We start from the raw sequence: 20,041 nt of genomic DNA on the forward strand, positions 1-20,041 counted from the left end.
TATATATATATATATATATATATATATATATATATATATATATATATATAATATATATTGATTGATTGTGGTCTTCAGGGGCGATGCATCCAGACAGGCATCCTGACGAACAGCCCTCCTGCTTCCTCCCAGAGCTGCCGGCCAGGGCCAAAGTGGTAAACAAAACAAAACAAAACAAAACACAACACACCGTCCGACGCCCAGCACGCCGCTGCACTGACCGGTGGTGGAAGAAGTACTCAGACATTTTTATTCAAGTAAAAGCACAAACACCCTTGACACAAACAAAAGAATCATCCCCATAACAGGGCCTTGGATACGGCGTCGAGGTCCGTACCCTGTTTTGCAGATGAGCGCTCATGCAAAACCAAATCCTAGACAGTTGGACGTGTAGTCATTTACAAGGATAGACCTTCTGAATCATCAATGAGCGATCCTAAATCAGCAGTTTGGTAGAGCCAGCCCTGATTTTATTGTTTTTATTTATTTATTTATTTATTTTTTTGTGCCCTGACTTGCTTTTCGATATATTTAAATATAAATACAGATTTAATTTTGAGTATACACTCACATCATGTATCATGTTATGTATGACATTTAATTGTCAGGTCATTTCTTTGCATATATATATATATGCTCGTATGTATATGTATGTGATAATTAAAACATCTTGAAAGTCACTGAGCTGAAAGAAGGGGAGATTATATCACAAACACTGCCCGTTCTGTGAGTTACAACGTGAACTTTAAATGTTTTTCCACACAACGCTCCATCCTGTAAATGGAATCTAGCATGAGCCAGGAAGTGTGTTTTGTCTCGCTTTTTTAATTAATAATTTAATTAATAATTAAAATATATAAATCCAGATTTAGGAAGAGAAACAATGCGAGTCACCAGCATGCACCTTTGCTTTCAAATGTGGTGCTACAGACGCTTGGACAAACATACGCAGATAAGAGCACTTTGTTGCTTTCCAACCACTGGACTCCATTACATATACCAACCTTGTTCAGAGGGGCTGTTTGTTTTTGCGTTAGCCTCGGATCGGGTCCCAAAACGGCGAGCTGCGGCTGCGCATCGCTTGTGAATGTCAATTACCTTTGCCCTCCATTGCCTTTTTTGTTGCCGATGCTCCAGAGACAACCCAACCTTCTCCAGATGGGGGGCCGTGAAAGGTTGTTCCTCCCAGGCTGGAAGCCGGCGTCCTCCAGCCAGCACGCGCAGCAGGAACACAGGCTCCTGAAGCGCCCGGCGCATGCCAAGGACAGGAGGGTCTGTGTCAAACGGAAACAAAATGAAATATCCCTGCCGGTGTCCATTTTAAGGTGGCCTCAGATGTTAGAACGTTATATTCCAGTGGCTGTTTATCTATGACACAGTTATTAGTGTTGGTTTCCTTTAGATGCCGGACTAATCTTAAATCGCCCCTCAGTTAAATCCTTCCTTATCCTCTTTTTCAAGGCTCATTCGGCGCAGAAGAAGATCAGGCTTCCCCCTCTCCCCAACCCCACCCCCACCCCCGCCCACACCCCTGCCAGCAGTGCCACCAGCCGCGTCGGCACCAGCAGCGCCGGCACCACCGGCGGCGCCAGCCGCGCCGGCACCACCGGCGACGCCAGCCGCGCCGGCACCACCGGCATCGCCAGCCGCGCCTGCACCACCGGCGACGCCAGCCGCACCGGCACCACCGCCAGCTGCGGCGCCGGCAGGGACTCCCGTCGTCCGGCCCCCACCGACTCGCCGTACTACTACAGCTGCGCCGAGGATGTGGTGAAGGCCGAGCTCAGCAGCCCGCCGGACATCATCCGGGTCATCCTGAAAAACCCGCACCTGGGCTCCCTCTACATGACCTCGCTGGAGCCCAAGTCCTCCATCGAATACAACCCGTTCACACTCAAGTAGGTTCCGAGTCCGATGCCGGTATCTTCAGTGTTACATAGAGCGTGTGCCATACTGACCGAACCCCGGGGAACCCGGGCCCCGCTCCTCCCCCAGGGTCATAACGTTCGAGGACGTCGACAAGAACGACTACCAAACGGTCAGCGGCAACGGTGTGATGACCATCTGCGAGGACGCGCAGGACTTTGTGCAGCTGGACCGCTGGGAGCAGGAGTACCACTACCACTGCCGGCTGCTGCAAATTCCGATCTTCGCCCTTTTCAGGAAGCTGAAGGCCTTCCGCGTCTGGCGCACCAACGTTCGCACCAAGAAGTTCCAGATGGACAGGCAGTCCCTGAAGAACCGTCTGCTGGTTTTGAATAAGGTTTGAGTATTTTCCCCGATGTCATAATTGCAAGTTTACAAGTTAAATTGCTGGGTGACATGACGGATGGACGTTGACGTCATTCGATTCCGCTTGTGCAGAACCTACGTCCTGCGCTGATGGACATCATCGAAATGTGCTCCCGCATCAGGGAGCTGCTCCTGTGCCGCATCGAGAAAAAACAGACGAACACGCTGGATAAGTTCCACGAGGCGCAGTGCAGGCAGCTGGAGGAGGTGAGGCTACTCTGCTTGTTCTGTTGAACCCATCATGTTTAAAATGCACAAAAGTCGTTGTGTTCGGGGGCGGCCAGAGTGAGTCGCTGGGAATGTTCAATTTTACTCAGCAAGGAGTCCAAACTCATTCTAACCACGAGGCCTTTTTTTCCCCCCTCAGAGAGGCCTGAACGATCAATCCGATTCAAACGGACATCGCAATGTAACAGAACGCAATTTTCAAATTGCGAAGGCTGCGATTCACAGTAAAAAAAATACATTACATTTAGCAGACGCTTTTATCCAAAGCGACTTACAATTATTCAAACACCGATGGACGCAGCCACCAGGAGCAATGAGGGGTTGAGTGTCTTGCTCAAGGACACTACAGCATGCTAGCAGGAGAATCGAACCAGCGACCTTTAGATTACTAGACGACCATGGGTCGGCGCCATTCCGAGGTGGGGCACGGAGAGGGAGCGATTGCGGCTCATTTTGCGCACCTGTCTCCTTCTCCGACGGCGCCAGCGATGCTCGCGCCGGCGACGGGGTGCCCGCCGTCGGAGCGCCACAACACTTTGTTTTCGTTTAATTTTACGCCTCCTCATGGAGCCAAACAACTGCGTATAGAAGGAAACCGTGCGTAACGGAGGATACGTTCTCCGTGACTCCCGGAACACCCGTAGAGCCCGTTCTTCCGGAACACTGCTGTCTGTTTTTTTTTTTTTTTGTGTTTTTGTGTTTTTTTATTTATTTTTTTACCTTTTTGAAATTTAATGAGCATAAAGCGGTCCCTGAGCGCACGGAGCGGCGCCACTCCATGTAGGCGAATGTGTGCCCGCAACATTTTTCTGCTGAAACAACTGCATTATTTTCGAATGTTCAATGAAAATGATTCGAACAATTACAAGGCTCGAAGTTAAATCAGTGTGTCAATATTCTACTGTGATCAAACTTTTTCTGTTTACAATTCAATAGTTAAATAAAGATATGTTATTCATATCAATTCACGCATCAATTCATCTAATTTCATCACAACACGTAGGCCTGGTTGACAGGAAAGAGCAGTTTATATGTTGACCAATGTTGTGTTGGTCATGCTATAGAGTGACTTATTTGCTTGTGTTTAGTGAATAATACAGAAGATAAGGAACTAAAAAAAAAAGAAAATGGCGTACTAAATCACAATCGCAATATTGGTCTGAAAAAAATCCCAATTGGATAATTTCCCAAATGGTTCAGCCCTACTCAGAGACCCCCTGAATCAGCCACCTGATTTGACCGTTAGGTACCGTACGCCTCAGATCGTCTCAGCCATTGTGACCCCCGCTGCGATCTCAGCTTGGGAATCCCTGCAGTAGGCCCACCTCAAAATCTGCCCCCGCCCCGAAATCGAGACCGTCAACAAACGAAGGCTCCTGTGGTTGGCTCAGGCTTTGTGTTTGCTCTGGTTTTTTTCTTCTCTACCGCTAGGTGACCGCCGACCTGGAGCAATTCCGAGCCCTCGTCAGGGAAGTGGCCATGGGCGCCTGTCGCTCCGTCAAGCCCACGTCCGAGTACACAATCGACCAACAGGACTTGTTGTCCGACCCAAGTAACCGCTTACAAACCCGATCGCATGCGTACTGCGCGCACATTCACACACGCGCGCACACACGGACACACACACGCACACACACACGCACACACGCACGCACACGCCAGCCAAATAGCCGCTAAAACACTGGACTGCAGGGGGAGACACTGTGTGTTGCTGTGTCTGTCTTCGGAACAGAGAAAGGAGAGAAGATGAGCCACATCGAACGTGCCCACAAGCGGAACCACTGTGCGCGCCTCACATGGTCGGTAGTTCTCTCTCTCTCTCTCTTTCTCTCTCTCTCGCTCTTTCTTTGTCGATTTTGCTCTCCGTCTCTCTCATCAGGCTGTACTGTATGTATAACAGCAAACATGTGTCAACGTGACGGCCCATATCAGCCACGACAAGAGATGGCGCAGAAACCACTTTTAATTTTCCTCCGCCGACGGCTGAAATGTCGAGCATCTGCCGAAACGGATATGTTCTCTCTCTCTCTCTCTCTCTCTCTCTCTCTCTCTCTCTCTCTCTCTCTCGCAGCTCGCACTCCAGGAGGCTTTTATCAGTTGTTTTTTTTCCTTGATGCACTTCGCTTCAGACAGCAGTCTGAAAGTGTTATGCTGGAGCTGCTCAAACAGAAACTGCCGCTTTGTTTTGTTCAATTGAATCAGAAATATCATTTTAAGTGCAGATTTGTGCAAAATTAGAGCATTTAAAAGAAGACGTATACTGTTGTTATCACATGGTGTATTTTCCTTCCGTTACAACAAAAGCCTTTCTGTGTTATTTGTATATTTAGCAATTATTTTCTTTCAATGTCAATTCTCTATTCAGCAATACATCGATCTTCACCAAAACTAATTTCCCGTATATAAAAACCTAGTTGACAAAATAAACAAATTGTGATTCCGACCCCCCGGACTTCCATCTCGCAGCTTCATCCGCCTGGTGGACTACCTGGTGGTCAACACCATGCACATCCTGATGGTGAACTCGGTGGACCAGCTGCTCGCTGACATCCAGGAGGAGATGGTCAACACCCCCAGCTACGCCGCCATCCAGAGCTGGGCCAGTCAGACCGAGCCCACCACCTCCGCCACCGCCACCGCCACCGCCGCATCCCCCATCGAGGAAGAGATGGAGAGCATGGTGAGACGGGCCCAGAACATGACCTAATTACTTTTGGGATGCCGTAATTATGTTGTCGATCAGGAGAATACTCCAATAAACCCTTATTCTGTTCATTAAATGGCCTCTGGAGGGCTTAGGTAGAATTATTTTGGCATTGAGCATTGGTTCATTTTGTATGGTTTGCTAGGTCGGCGAGAATTATGGTGCAGGAAGCACCGTAAACACGTCTTTAAAATGGGAGATGAATGTGAAATGCTCCAATCTTTCTCTTTCACCACCATATTTCGGGGGAATCAGTTTCTAAAAAATATTCAAATAATTTACATACCCCCTCCCCCAACTGTAATTAAGTTATATATTCATAGGATATCTGTAAATGTCATGTACAAAGTGAAAACAGTGAACAAAAACACAAATCTAAATAGCAATATAGGTCAGAATTGTTCAGCCCGAGCGGTGTGAAGGTTTGAAGGCTTTTACACTCGTGCTGATCAGTGATTATAACAACAATGATCCAAGTTCTCCGCCCGCTCAGTTTTGATAACTCTGGTGTGTGTGTGTGTGTGTGTGTGTGCGTGTGTGTGTGTGTGTGTGTTTGTGTGTGTGCATGTGTGTGTGTGCGTGCGTGCGTGTGTGCGCGCACGCATGCGTCCTCAGTCCACGGGGTCAGAGGTCGTATCAGAAACCCCCGCTGTCCAGCCCATGTTCATCTCTGAGCTGGTGCTGAGCACAAACGTCCTCACCTTCCAACCCTGCGAGGAGAACTTCCAGGTGTGTCCCCTTTCCCCTCTTCCAGTATATCGACTGTTTCTCTGCTCTACACCCGTTTAGTCAGATAATCAGTGTATTTTGCCGGTGTGCCCCTGGTTCGACCCGGTAGAAAACAATAGCGGAGATCATCGGGCAGTTCCAGGAAACTGTGATGTCCGTCCAGACGCTGGTGCCAGATTCATATTTTAATCCCTTCACTCAACCCTCAATCAACAACAAGGTAATGGAACGACTCTTTACTCACTCCACTCTACGACTGCATTTAGGATGACTCAACTAATATGAGTGTGTCCACTATGAGGATGGCATAAAGATGACATGTAAATGATGTGAGATATATTCGACAGATTAGGGTTATGATTGGGTGTAGATTAGACGTGGGCCATCGTGCAAAATCCCATTCCGTGACGGCTGGGGGGCAGCGATTGCCAATTTACCAGGATTTATTATTTACAGTAAAGGTTTTAGACAAAAACAAATAGTTTTGACTAAATTAAGTCCAAAAGCAACGGAAAGCGACGGGGGGACGAGCGTGACGCGACACGGGACAGTGGGGGCGCAGGTTAACTTTGGAACGGGGCGGGATGGGACAGTCCCTGGACTCTGCTATGTTCAAATAATGTGTCTCATACAAGTAGGAAACAAACAAAAATAAACAGATCTAAAATGAAAACGCGGGAAAACCGGCACGGGATTTGTCGCGCGCACATGCCGCACCACTGACCGGAGGAGAAATAAAAAACAACAACTCCACTCCCAATTCTCTGATCTCTCTTTCCCACTATGGACGTTGGTGCCTAGATAGACAGCGATATCCATGTATAATTCGATCATTTCATGTCCGATTTAGAATCCAATTTCAGAAGTTATTGACTTTTTTTTTAAATGTTTTGAGTGTGCGGACCGCGCCGGGGGGACCTCGAGAGAACCTCCAGCTCCGAGCCACTCCAGCCCCACCCCAAGCTGGCCTCTCTCCCGCCGCCCCCTCTCTCCCTCTTCACTCCCACTCTGAGGGATCAGCTTCGGAGCACAGTAAACTGCACTTACGCTGTTTCAATGCTCTGATTTTTCCGTACAGTAGTGATTCAGTGCAAGGAGCACAGGGGTCATATTAATAAATCAGTTCATATATTGAGGCTAAAAGTAGCACTTAACTGCAAAAATGTACACAAAAAAATAATGAAACGGTCGTAAAACATGCTAACATCATCTGCAAGGACATGTATAGCAAGGTTCATTTATTGAATGATGGAGTTTAAAACATCGTTGTTGAGTGGAAACTGATGAGGCTGAATGTCCTTTGACCTCAAAATTCTAAATTCCTTATTTCATGATTTCAGTCATGATGATAAAAGGGCAGTAAAAAAATAAATAAATAAATTTATATATATATATATATATATATATATATATATATATATATATTCACTGATCAGCCACAACCTTAACTGACACTGACAGCTGAAGTGAATAACATTGCTCATCTTGTTACAGTGGCACCCTTCATGAGAAGCAAGTGAACAGTCAGTTGTTAAAGTTGATGTGTTGGAAGCAGGAAAAATGGGCAAGCGTGAGGATCCGAGCCACTTTGACAAGGACCACATTGTGATGGCCAGACGACTGGGTCAGAGCATCTCCAAAACGACAGATTTTGTGGGGTGTTCCCGGTATGCAGTGGTTAGTACCTACCAAAGGGGTCCAAGGAAGGACAACCGGTGAACCGGCGACAGGATCATGGAGGGTTGATTTTAAGGGGCTTTCATCTCTATTCAGTGGAGCTGTGTGGACACAGCTTTAGGCATTGTAAGAACTTTGAGTCAAGTTCGAATTAAGTAAAATCACTGCAAATGCCCCAGAAGACCTGCCGTTTTGGAGATGCTCTGACCCAGTTGTGTAGCCATCGCAATTTGGTCCTTGTCAAAGTGGCTCAGATCCTTACGCTTGACCATTTTTCCTGCTGCCAACACATCAACTTCAACAACTGACTGTTCACCTGCTGCCGAATATATCCCAACCCTTGACAGGTGCCATTGGAACAAGATGAACAATGTTATTCACTTCACCTGTCAGTGGTTTTAATGGAGTGGCTGATCAGTGGATATATATTTATTTATTACCTGAAGCAGATGTTTGCTGCTTGAAATCTGCATCTTCAACATTTATGACTGAAGTGGGAAATCCACAGTCACATGGAAGCAGAAATGATCCGACGCTATATTTTTTTCAACGTGTGACGTGATCAAGGCTCCAAACTACGCCTTTATTTACTTTCTATCACACCCACATTGGTCAAGATCTCAAGTCCAGTTAAATTTCTGTCCCGTCAGGCTTCTTGGTGTCAGCCGTGGTTTTTCTGCTCATGCCGCCAATTAACAGGCTGTTTAAATGCATATCCGCCGCCAAACAGCCCAAAATACACTTGACCCAAGTCAGTGTTTAATGTCAGCGACACTTTCATGTTCATTAGATGTTAATTAAAAAGTCTTTATTTGACTAGCGCGGCAAGATTCATATCTCATGTGCTGGTATTTTTACAATGAACTGACTCGGAAAATAGTAATTTTAGCCTTGACCCCTTTCATAGAGGGAGTGTTCTGTCCATCATCCTGTAGACGAGAACCAGTCTCTTAAAGAAGGATAGGGGCTGGTGATGCAGGGGGATTTAGTTTCAGGGAAATCTGATATTAATCCGATGCTCAACCCACTTGGGGTTTTTAAGCTGCCCCTAAGGTTGCCTAATTGTCGCCTGCCAGCATCATTTTGCGTCGTCCATTTCTTTTAAAAGTTGGTTCGGTGCATGTTGACCTCCAGGTTGACGAGAGGAGGTACGGGGACGGCCCCTGTTTGGCGACCATCCTGAAAGACGACGGCAACCTTCAGAAAATCATCAAAAACATAAAGGTCGGAAAAAACACATGTGAACAATGAGCTTTTCTCCTACCGTAACCGTGAGGAGCTGGCACTCGGTGAGGAGGGTTATTGGCCCCGTTTTCTGTTTTACAAAGGCTTTTATTTTTTATTGTTTTATCCTCTTCAGCATTTGGTGCAGGTGGCCTTCGAGTCGGCTTACGTCTACTCCAGCACTTTTGAGCACTTCCGCCAGTTCTACAGCGAGAACGAGAGCCTGGACCTGGTGGCGCTGCAGGCGCAGGAGCACGGTGCGGTTCTCCATATCACCATTCTCATCAGGCGCACGTCCGGCATAACCGACTCATGCGCGACATGAGGAGCCATCTAAATGCAAATGCTAGAAGGCCGACGCCCAATGTGGTGGATGGAGCTGTTTGACATTTATAGAGGACTATCAACTAAAAGCTAAAGAAACATTCATTAGTTCCCCACAAGTTTCATTTCGGTGTCAACTGTCTTTACATCATTCTTCCAAGCAGAACACTGTTTTGTTTTTTCCAGTATGCAGTGTGTCAACCCCCGTCATTTTGTGCTCGCATGAGTCCCGTGGGACATGCCTCCGCTGTTCCTTCCTCCCGCAGACGTGCCGTTCTTCGCTGACAGCCTGGAGAAGTACCACCGGCAGTACGACGAGGCCACGGCCATCCAGAAGATGAGGAACCTGGGCCTCCTGGTGGTGGACGTCACCAAGCTCATCAACAAACTCACGCCCTCCTCCATGCGCTGTCTGGAGGTCAGGCCTTGCACACACACACACGCGCGCGCGCACGCACACGCACACGCACGCGTGCGCGCGCGCACACACACACACACACACACACACACACACACACACACACACATTTTATATTCCCCGAACAAAGTAAAACAAGTATGTATATTTTTCTCTGTTTTCTTACACAAGGATTTGAACACAACTCGTTTTTCAAGTCATCAACCAATTAGTCGATCTGAAAACACACTCAAGCCTTATTTGTTCCATAAGAAGTCAATGAAATTGAGAAGCTATTTATCTTTTAGAAGCTGATTTAGATGCCCTCATGATTTGAAAGTATTGTTTTTACATTATTATGTACATTATTATTCTTCTTCAGTATAGAATGCATTTCGTACAATATTCCATTACAGCATTTACAATTACAATTACACTGCAGTTCCAGTCAATCAGAAGCACCAAATCCTCATCTATAACTCTTGATATTAATCTCATACTGGAAGTGTTGAGGCACCAAGGGAATCAATTACACCCAAGTTACGATGAAGATTACTGTACTTTCAAAGTTAACAAGTAATTATAATTATAAATTCAAAGGCTAAATGTACCACTGGACCTTGCGTATAAACTGGAACGCCGTGTTCCCTCCTCCAGGTCATCCACGTCATGCTTCCAGCGCTCGCCAAAGCGAAGCTGGATGCCATTCTTGTGGAGGCCCGGGAGGCACAGGCCAAACTGGAGCTCGTCCCTGCGACAACCACAGAGTTTGTCGATTCCCTCACCTTCCTGGAAGACGTCCAGGGCCGGGTAACGCTCTGCTCTCCCCAATCCCGCCATTTTTTTAATCCATACCTCGGAATGTTTAGGCAGGCTGCGTCGATTTATTAACCTACCGTTTCTGTCTCCTCTCGACCCCGACGCCCAGATTGGAATAATGGAGGAGCAGCAGGAGATCGTGGGCCAGCTGTTCAAGCTGATCGACATGTACACGGTGCCCACGCCGCCTGATGACTTTGAGAGCTTTGCCACGCTGGGGCCCTGCATCACCGTTGTGCAGAGCGCCATCGACAAAGCGGTGTCGGAAAAGGACATGAGCATCAACAAGATGTGCAACAACATGCAAAAGGACATCCAGGATCTGAACAGCGAGGTCGCCGAACTCAATCAACGGGCGCAGGTATGTGAGGGGCTCCGTTGTTTGCTTTCCCACCAGTGGTTCCCCACCAGGGGGGTCCTTCAAGAGGGTCCTTCACAGTTATTTAATTTACAAGACGTCAGCCCCATTAGAGAACGTATAATAAGGAGTGTTTTGATGGTCGTTTTACTGTTATCTCCCTAACTACGGTATAGAGAGCTATACTGTTATTGGTTTAATAAATTGCTTCAATCAGTGGTTCTCGATATGGGTTCCAGAGACAAAATCCGATCAAATGAGGGCCGTAGTCTAATGCTTATGAAACAGGTATTCTAGATTTGCATTCACATTTATTTTTGTATCGAGGTGATATAAATACCATATGTGAATCATTAAAATATTTGTTTTGTTTCAGTACATGTCAACACTCGCCTGTGTACAGCTAAAGAACATTAGCTTTGAGACGCGTCTCTGTGTCTGTTTGCACGGAAATATGATAATAAGGATGTTAATAATCCTTTCCGACAATTTCTTAGTTATGTAATGTCTCATATCATGAGAGACTAATGCGGGGGGGAAAAAAAGGTTTTTCATGATTTGTGTGTTTCTGTGTCCATTCTGCAGCCGTGATTGCAAGCTGAACCCCGTTTATTGACGTATGTCTGTGTGGCTCGGGATGCCTTTGTGTAGGATTTTCAGATCCTGGATGTCAGCGCGGAACCCGCCAAAGTGCGTCAGCTGCTCAGCAACATCCAACACTCAATAGATGAGCTGCAGGAGCAGGCCTTCACCTACACGTCCTACCAGAAGAATTTCAAGGTACCGTAGACAACACTTCTTTATAACTATTCACTGTGTAACAGTAGGCAAAATAAATACAGAAAAAATACAGTATTGTAACAAATACCCCTTTGCAACAGCTTATTTAAGACTTTTTTTTTTCTCTTGACTTTTTAAGACAAAAAAACGTCATATGCAATGATTCAACAAGGACAGACGGGAACATGAGCAACACAAAACATTACTGATCTGTAATCGGGATATAGTGTATCCATGTAGCGTATGGATAACGTCAATTTAGTGATTTAAAACGCGTCTTAACTGATTGAATTACACAGATACCAGTCTCTACAAATGCAAATCCTTCCATTTCCTGGGGATCTTTAGGTAAATTGTGGAGAGAGTGTCCGGCTCGGTCCCTTCCGCAAGCCGTCGTAGCTCCCCCTCTCCTGGATGGAAATATGAAGACTACACACTAGTCACATGTTTGGGACCTTTATACTACAAACTATAAATGTTCTGCCCCGTGGCGATCCCAGGTGGAGGTGACAAAGTTTGACTCGCTGGAGATGCTGAGCGCCGAGGTGAAGCTGAAGTGCCTGCTGTGGGAAAGTTTGGACGAGTGGGACTCCTTACACGAGGGGTGGATGCAGGTGAGAGGGGCGCGAGCGCTCCCGGTCTCGTCTTCACATCCGAGCTTGTTCTCTCCCCCCACTGGGAGATCCCCCCCCCTCGGCCTGTCCGGAGCCACTTCCCGTCCTGTGTGTGTGTGTGTCTTTCTTCTAGAGCGCTCTGGACCAGCTGGACCTGGAGCTCCTCAGCAGCCAGGTCAACAAGTACACCAAGTACGTCAACCAGCTGGAGAAGGGCCTGCCGCCCAACACCGTGGTGCCCTCCCTCAAAGTCAGAGTGGACAGCATGCGGCGAAAGGTGCGTACCAAGAGCTGCGTGGAAGAAGAAACCCCCGACCCTGGCTCAGCTCCCGGGGTCCCGACAGTGGGCGTGACCTAACGGCGCCACGATTCTCCCCCCCAGCTTCCGGTGATCACAGACCTTCGGAACCCGTGTCTGAAGTTCAGACACTGGGAGATCCTGGAGGTTGTCGTGCATGCCAGTCTGACCAAGGAACCCATCAGTCTGGCTGTGCTGGAGAGTCTCGACATCTACGCCCATGAATTTGAGATACAGGAGGTAAGACGTGTACACACACACACGCACGCGCACGCATTCTTTCAACCTTGATAAGCTGCACTGATTCCATTTTAATTTCACCCCCAGGTGTCTGGACAGGCTTCGGGAGAGGCCTCACTGGAGACCATCATCAAAAAGGTGACGTAGTGACGTTGGGTATCAAAGGATAAATACATATATTACATATATAACATACTCTGCTTGTTCTGGATCTCCTCTGACCCTTGCAGGTGGAGGACTCGTGGATGAACACGGAGTTTACTGTTCTTCCTCACCGTGACTCCAAAGACATCTTCATCCTCGGAAGCACTGATGAAATCCAGGTCCTAGTTCAACCCACTACTATTTGACCTTCAGTGAAGGCCTCAAAACTTAATTTTATTGATCACCAGAAGAGTGTGTGTGTGTGTGTGTGTGTGTGTGTGTGTGTGTGTGTGTGTGTGTGTGTGTGTGTGCACGCGCACGGCGGCAGGTGCTCCTGGATGACAGCATCATAAACATATCAACAGTGATGACCTCTCGCTACGTCGGTCCAATCAAAACCAGGGTTGACGAGTGGCAGAGAAAGTTGGCCTTGTTCAGCGAGACGCTGGTAATGCCCAAATAACTGCATGTTGTACTGATATTGTTTTATTGATCACAAGGCTTTTTGCCGAATAAATGTTGCTGCGAAAATGCTTAAATTTTGCAGCAGCTTTTCTCCAAAAACCTGTGATGCAATTTGCAAACTGGAATGTTCTTTTGTTGCAGTAAAATGTGGGAATTGGCAAAAGTTTATTGTAAATGAATTGTTATTGTTTAACTACTACCAACAACTAAATTATGATATGTAATCACTTCCTATGATAAAACACATTCTGCGTATCACCGAAACTTAAACATAAAGAACCATAACAACCACTACACCATTACATTATTAAGACAAATACTGTGCTTTTGCTTGGGTTTCGTCCATAAAATAAATGTAGAGTACAGTGCAGTACAGAGTACAGTGAGCACCAAATAAAGTCATGACTGCTGGTCTCCTTGGAGAAGATTGCTTTTGGCCATTTAATGTGGAAATTGCAATTTAGCGAAATTGCAAGCTCTCACAAATATTGCAGGGCTTAGTTAAATTTACATTAATTATTGCGATTGCAAAATTTCAATTTCTTGGAGGGACTGAGACTTTAAATAAATCACTCTGTTTGTTACTGTGGTGAGAACAAGAAGACAAATTCAGTCAAATCATGCACTCGTTTCTCTTCCTCCCTTATCTTCCTCCTCATTGCTCTCCCTCCTTTCCCCCTCTCTCTCTCTCTCTCTCTCTCTCTCTCTCTCTCTCTCCTTCTTTTCCTCCTCCCTCCAGGAAGAGTGGTTATCATGCCAGAGGAACTGGTTGTACCTGGAGAGCATCTTCTCGGCCCCGGACATCCAGAGGGAGCTGGCCGAGGAGTCCAAGATGTTCCTGCAGGTGGACAAGTCCTTCAAGGAGGCGATGAGGAAGGTGAACCGGCTTCCCAACGCCCTGAGAGCCGCCACGCAGCCCGGTGAGAGAGAGAGAGAGAGAGAGAGAGAGAGAGAGAGACAGGGAGAGAGAGAGAGAGAGAGAGAGAGAGAGAGAGACTTTTTTCCCTGGGCGGGAAATTGTAGTGTTGCAGCAGCTCACTTAAACTTTTTTCAATGATAATAAAGCACTAATAAATAGAGAAAATAAATGGTAATATCCCCCCCCAAAATATTTGCTGCAAAATTGGCAATAAACCAAAAAATGCTAAAGATCAAATGCTAAAAAAAATAAAATAATAATTTGTCTCCTTTTTTCATTTTTTTCCGCTGTGTAATAGTGTGATTATTAAATGTATCACAGAAGAGCTTTCTTTTGGCATAAAATATTTGCACAGAAAAATTCAACTTTCAATTTTCCTACTGATGGAAACTCACATTCACATGGAAACTTTACATGAAATTATTTTATTTATTATTTTTATTATTATTATTATTATTATTATTATTATTATAAATTATTGCAACATTTCTCACATCGGCTTAAAATCTCTTTGACATTTGGATGGAAACATATTATTGTTGAATCTTGATTTTAAAATGATGATGCTGGACATGCAAGAGCAGAATAATGGAATTTTGTGCAAGGACAAGGCGGACAGAACATACAGGCGCAGTGAGATAGAACCTTCCTTTTCCCTCTCCAACCCCCCCACAGGTCTGCTGGAGCTCTTTCTGGAGAATAACACTCTGTTGGACCAGGTTCAGAAATGTCTGGAAGCTTACCTGGAGTCCAAGAGGGTTATCTTCCCCAGGTGCACACACACACACACACACACACACACACACACACACACACACACACACACACACACACACACACACACACAGCCTCGTGCTCCCCTCTCTCAAAGTCAATCCTTTTATGGATTTGAGATAAATACTTAGTCAAAGCCATATTTTCTCCAGCGAGACAGTTTAAATTGAATTCCTTGAACTGGAATCGATTTGAAGTCGTCAAAATCGTCCTTTTCTTATTCTCTTTGCGGTTCATTTGCATCCTTTTCCTTACTCCCTTCCTTTCTTTTCCACCGACCCCCACCCCCCCTAACAACCAAACTTACAAGAACCAACCAAAGCAACAACAAATTATCGAACGTTCCAACTACTAAGTTGACAGCGGTGGCATGCCCCCCCCCCCCCCCAGGTTCTACTTCCTCTCCAACGACGAGCTGCTTGAGATCCTCTCCCAGACCAAAAACCCCCAGGCGGTGCAGCCCCACCTCAGGAAGTGTTTTGATGCCATCATGCGTCTGGATTTCGCCCTGCTGCCGCCCCCAGCCGGCGCGGCCGACGGAGCTCAGCAGGAGAAGGTCTACAGCAACGACATCCTGGCGATGGTCTCCCCCGAGGGAGAGAAGGTCAGCTTTGATTTAGTTCCTGGGTATGAGAGACAGCGAGAGGGAGGGAGAGAGAGAGAGAGAGAGAGAGAGAGCGGGAGAGAGAGAGATTCCATCAGGCCTGCAGTCTCCTCCTGCTTCCCTCCTCTCTTTCTTCCAACTCACTTCCCCCTTGATGGCAACCTGCTCCTCCGGCGATGCCGCACCTCTGTAGAGAACTGAGGCCGAACGTTTCACCCGTGTGCAGGTCGGTCTGACTAAAGGGCTCAAGGCTCGAGGTAACGTGGAGGATTGGCTGTGCAAGGTGGAGGAGGCCATGTTCTCCTCGCTGCGGCTGTTCAGCAAGGCCGCCATCGTGGACTACCAGGACAAGTCCAGGGAGAAGTGGGTGGTGGCGGGACACCCTTCGCAGGTACATCGCATACGCCTACTTAAAATTATTTTAAAAAAATGGAGCCATAGATGAATAGCCTGCAAACAGTAGACCTGGAGTCCTACGTTGGGTCGTTTAAGATCTGTCACGCACTCTGGGCGGATGTTTCTTGTGCATTTGGAAAGGCGCTGCGTTTAACTTCTTTTGTCAGCGCAGTAGCCACCAGCTCTACCACCAGCAGACGGTAATAATTTAACTCTAACTGTGTGTGAAAGGGGCCAATTTTCCACCAAGTGCATGCATAATACCTCATTTAAATACATGCAAATAGCAACGGCGCACCGAGACTCTATTTCTGTGGCGGCGCAGTTAACGGTGCATTTCACCGCTTGCAGGTGCTTTGTGAATTAGACGCTTGCTTTTTATTTTATTTGCGGCGATTTAGCGGCCGCAAAAGCCGCGCAATCCCTTTGCGAATTTGGGTTTCTCCTGAGTGTGGCCTTGTGTGCGCGTCCACCAGGTGGTGCTGACCATCTCCCAGATGATGTGGTGCAGGGACATGGACGCCTGCCTGGAAGGACACCACAACCACTTTGAAGCCCTGCAGAAGTTTGAGTTGACCAACATCGATGTATGCCCTGGGATTGAGCCCCTCTTTTGCCATATATAGTATCACCTCATTGTGTGTGTGTGTGTGTGTGTGTGGGTGTGTGTGTGTGTGTGTGTGTGTGTGTGTGTGTGTGTGTGTTTTATATGATCAATACAGATATTAATACAGTAAAATCTCATTTATCATAACTCCACCGGGGACTGTTCAGGAGACTAAAATGTTCTGTTGAGCAAAGCTGCTCCTCAATCGTTCCAAGTGGTTCGTTTAAACTGCCAGAAGCAAACATGCAAATATTCAACGCTATTCACTATGAATATAAACCATTGATATATCAATGCTATTCACCCGAAGCATTACCGCTTTTCCACACGTTTTCTTTTGTGCAGAAAATGTGTACCGATGAAACTGTTCAAACAGGCCTTAAAAACAGCACCATTAATTAGTTAAATGTTGTCACAAACAGACAACCCTATGTCTAAAATTGTTTAAATTACTGTAAGATCCATAAGCATAACCTCAGTGTTGTTAAAGGGGATCTATTATGCTCCTTTTCAACAGAGACCTGAGGTTTTTTGCCGAAATGAACACTCAGATTATGCATTCTAGCCCTTCTAACGTGCCTCTATAACCCTCCTGCTGCTGACGGTCCGTTTCAGTGTTTGTGTGTCGCTTTAAATAAAAATGCTGCCGCTCCCCACGCCCACCCCGGAACTGTTTGCCCCGGTTCTGGGAGCCCGTTTGTATGAAGTCCGTAAACTTTCACTGATTTCACCTTATCAGAGGTTTTTTTTCTTTTCTTTTTTAAAAATTTTGATTTTAGAAAGAAACAGCAGAATTATTAATCAATCACGTACATTTCCATTGTCTGCAGGTTTCCTGACAGACAGTTGGTATTAATTACTTCCTTTTAAGATCTCTGCTGGTCATCCCAGTGGCCCTCGTTATTCTACAGTCGTCGGTGGAGTCGCTCTCAGATGGTGTGGCTTGATGGGGCGACGTTTGAAGGGATCAAACTTCTGAAGGGCACGTTTCAGGACATGTTTTCCGACAGAGGCCGCCCACAATAAACTGGCCGGCTGCTCGGATCTCACAGTTTGCGTGTTCGTAGGCCCATCGGAGACCCACAAGCACTGAAAAAGTGTGGTTTTTTTATAATAGGTCCCCTTTAAACGTTCTCCAGACATAAACATCTGAACTTGTAATAGTGTTTAAATCTGTAACCTCAATGGTAGCCCGCCCACGTAAGCAACCTGTCAGGAATGCTTAGGTTTTTCGATTCCCACCGAGCTTATACATTTCTGGCAGGACATTAACAAAAAAAACAAAAAAACGTTTTTGGTCAAGCGGTCCCTTTGATTCGGGGCAGGTCGGGGATGGAGGGCGTTTACCTCTCATAAAACACCCCTCCTTCTGGTCCCGGAACCCGTGTGTTTCAGAGGCTGAACGCTCTGGCGGCGCTGGTGCGAGGCCACCTCCCGTCCCTGCATCGGAACATCATCACCGCCCTCATCACCGTCGACGTCCACGCCCGAGACATTGTCTCGGATCTGGTCCTGCAGAAGGTACTGTGCACCGGCGCTCCAACACCTCATGTGGTTGGTGGTTGGACATGCATTAGACAGTGCTGTGCTTAAAGGATACAGAGATACAACTCAATAGTATTCTCTTATTGGCAAAGGTGGATATGTCCAGAAAATAAAATTCATCCTCAATATTTTGGAGCCTAGCGTTGCCAGTGAGGTACAACTGATGCGTCAAAAAACCAGCACATGCTCTTACTTTGCGTCATAAACACATTTTAACTTTTTCAGAATTTCACTTTCTGAACTTGGGAGTTGTCCATTTCTGCTTATTGGTGGGGGTGTTACAGGATACGGTGTCAGCACGAACGGTTTTCAGTAATGAAATGCATGAGGAATGTGCTGCAGAATGAAACGGTTTTAATCACAGGGCTTTGGTGGTGATGAGGTGGCAGGCGATTTGGGATATAAACAAATTAACTTCCGCATGGCAGCAAACGGTTTGATACAGTCACTTTATATCGAGGACTACACCAGGACGACAGGTAATGGCTTTTGGGCGCCTTACTGCCGCGGACCTTTCAACTCCTAATGTTGGCCTGAATCGACGTATTCACAATGGTAATGTGATTGATTTATCAAAATGCACTTTTTCGCACCAGATGCTATTCCAAATCTCAAACCGATTGACAGAGCAACCTACGCATTTTGGAAATGGGTTGTAGTGTCAGCTATTCCTACTCTGCTACTGTAGCTATGGCGATTTTTTTATGAAATAAAGACATCAATATATCGAGAGAGACAGCGTTTTGCTGTCTTACTGCGTGATTATAAGAAGATATGGCCCAAGGTGAGGTTGGAAATATAGGGTTCTGGAATTTTCTTTCAAAACAGAATTTTGGTCACTTCATATTTTGTATTAGGATGTATGCGATGAAAGCCAGTCAGATATACTGTATGTATAAGGAGGAAACAACTTGATGGAAAATAAACCTGATACAACCACATAAAACTTATCATGAAAAAAATGGTGACCATTTTGGCAAGACTGATAAATAATGGAAAATCCCTATGTACAGTATATATACTGTATATATATATATATATATATATGTTCAAGAGATTTTATATATATATATATATATATATATACATACATACATACATACATACATACACACATATATATATATATATACGTATACACACATATATACACACACACACTCACACACACACACACATATACACATATACCTATATATGTGTGTGTATATGTATATATAGTCGAAAATTCCCTATGATTCTTGTGGTAATACCCAGTGGATTTGAGTATCTTCACAACCCCCTCCCTACCTGGCATCCTTCCAGGTGGACACCATCACTAACTTTGAGTGGCAGCGGCAGCTGCGCTACTACTGGGACCTGGAGCTGGACAACTGCGTGGCCACCATGGCTCTGTCAACCTTCGTCTACGGCTACGAGTACCTGGGAGCCTGTCCCCGACTCGTCATCACGCCGCTCACGGTACAATAACCAAAACACTTCAGAGCAAACAACGCACCAAAAAATAAAAAACACTTCAGTTATTGTTTGTTAATTTTTCACCATCTCCTTGCTTCATGGTGAGCACGGCAGTATCAGTGTTGGGTCAGATTACTTCAAAATGATACTGAATAAACCCACTGAATACAACTGACCTCGCAACATTTATAATTAGTTGCATAATCAACTGGTTTACCAAATTTTGCTGTGCAATCAGAATTAGTTTTGGATTACTTACTTGTCCAGACATTCTAAATTGAGACAAAAGTAGGAAAATGGAGACAGAAATGTCAAAGTCCATAAATGTTATTTTAACTATGTACTTCTTGCGATGAGGAAGATGAGGTGACGATCATCCCCACAGGGTCAGAAATCAATGACAGCAGATGAAAGCGCAGATATTTTCAAAAAGTGAATGTTTTTT

The 20,041-nt window shown here is 45.9% G+C and overlaps 1 protein-coding gene across 1 annotated transcript in view; it reads left to right on the forward strand.

The window, feature by feature from the left end:
- Positions 1–83: 83 nt before the first annotated feature.
- The window catches only part of dnah6 (dynein, axonemal, heavy chain 6), a gene marked incomplete at both ends in the record, with an annotated part of 85,297 nt that continues 65,339 nt past the window's right edge, over positions 84–20,041 (forward strand). Inside the window, 29 exons of the mRNA XM_079998925.1 lie at positions 84–155; positions 1,138–1,272; positions 1,462–1,898; positions 1,996–2,263; positions 2,365–2,499; positions 3,952–4,072; positions 4,253–4,319; positions 4,987–5,200; positions 5,840–5,953; positions 6,063–6,173; positions 8,765–8,854; positions 8,991–9,111; positions 9,445–9,596; positions 10,233–10,385; positions 10,504–10,755; positions 11,404–11,532; positions 12,033–12,146; positions 12,280–12,423; positions 12,529–12,684; positions 12,772–12,822; positions 12,915–13,007; positions 13,157–13,276; positions 14,033–14,213; positions 14,888–14,984; positions 15,377–15,590; positions 15,817–15,981; positions 16,463–16,573; positions 17,989–18,114; positions 19,444–19,599. Of these exons, the coding sequence (XP_079855051.1) occupies positions 84–155; positions 1,138–1,272; positions 1,462–1,898; positions 1,996–2,263; positions 2,365–2,499; positions 3,952–4,072; positions 4,253–4,319; positions 4,987–5,200; positions 5,840–5,953; positions 6,063–6,173; positions 8,765–8,854; positions 8,991–9,111; positions 9,445–9,596; positions 10,233–10,385; positions 10,504–10,755; positions 11,404–11,532; positions 12,033–12,146; positions 12,280–12,423; positions 12,529–12,684; positions 12,772–12,822; positions 12,915–13,007; positions 13,157–13,276; positions 14,033–14,213; positions 14,888–14,984; positions 15,377–15,590; positions 15,817–15,981; positions 16,463–16,573; positions 17,989–18,114; positions 19,444–19,599 (4,299 nt within the window). The remainder of the gene's footprint in view (positions 156–1,137; positions 1,273–1,461; positions 1,899–1,995; positions 2,264–2,364; positions 2,500–3,951; positions 4,073–4,252; positions 4,320–4,986; positions 5,201–5,839; positions 5,954–6,062; positions 6,174–8,764; positions 8,855–8,990; positions 9,112–9,444; positions 9,597–10,232; positions 10,386–10,503; positions 10,756–11,403; positions 11,533–12,032; positions 12,147–12,279; positions 12,424–12,528; positions 12,685–12,771; positions 12,823–12,914; positions 13,008–13,156; positions 13,277–14,032; positions 14,214–14,887; positions 14,985–15,376; positions 15,591–15,816; positions 15,982–16,462; positions 16,574–17,988; positions 18,115–19,443; positions 19,600–20,041) is intronic.

Source organism: Zeus faber, assembly GCF_960531495.2.
Source record: "Zeus faber genome assembly, chromosome: 4".
Taxonomy (NCBI): Eukaryota; Metazoa; Chordata; class Actinopteri; order Zeiformes; family Zeidae; genus Zeus; species Zeus faber.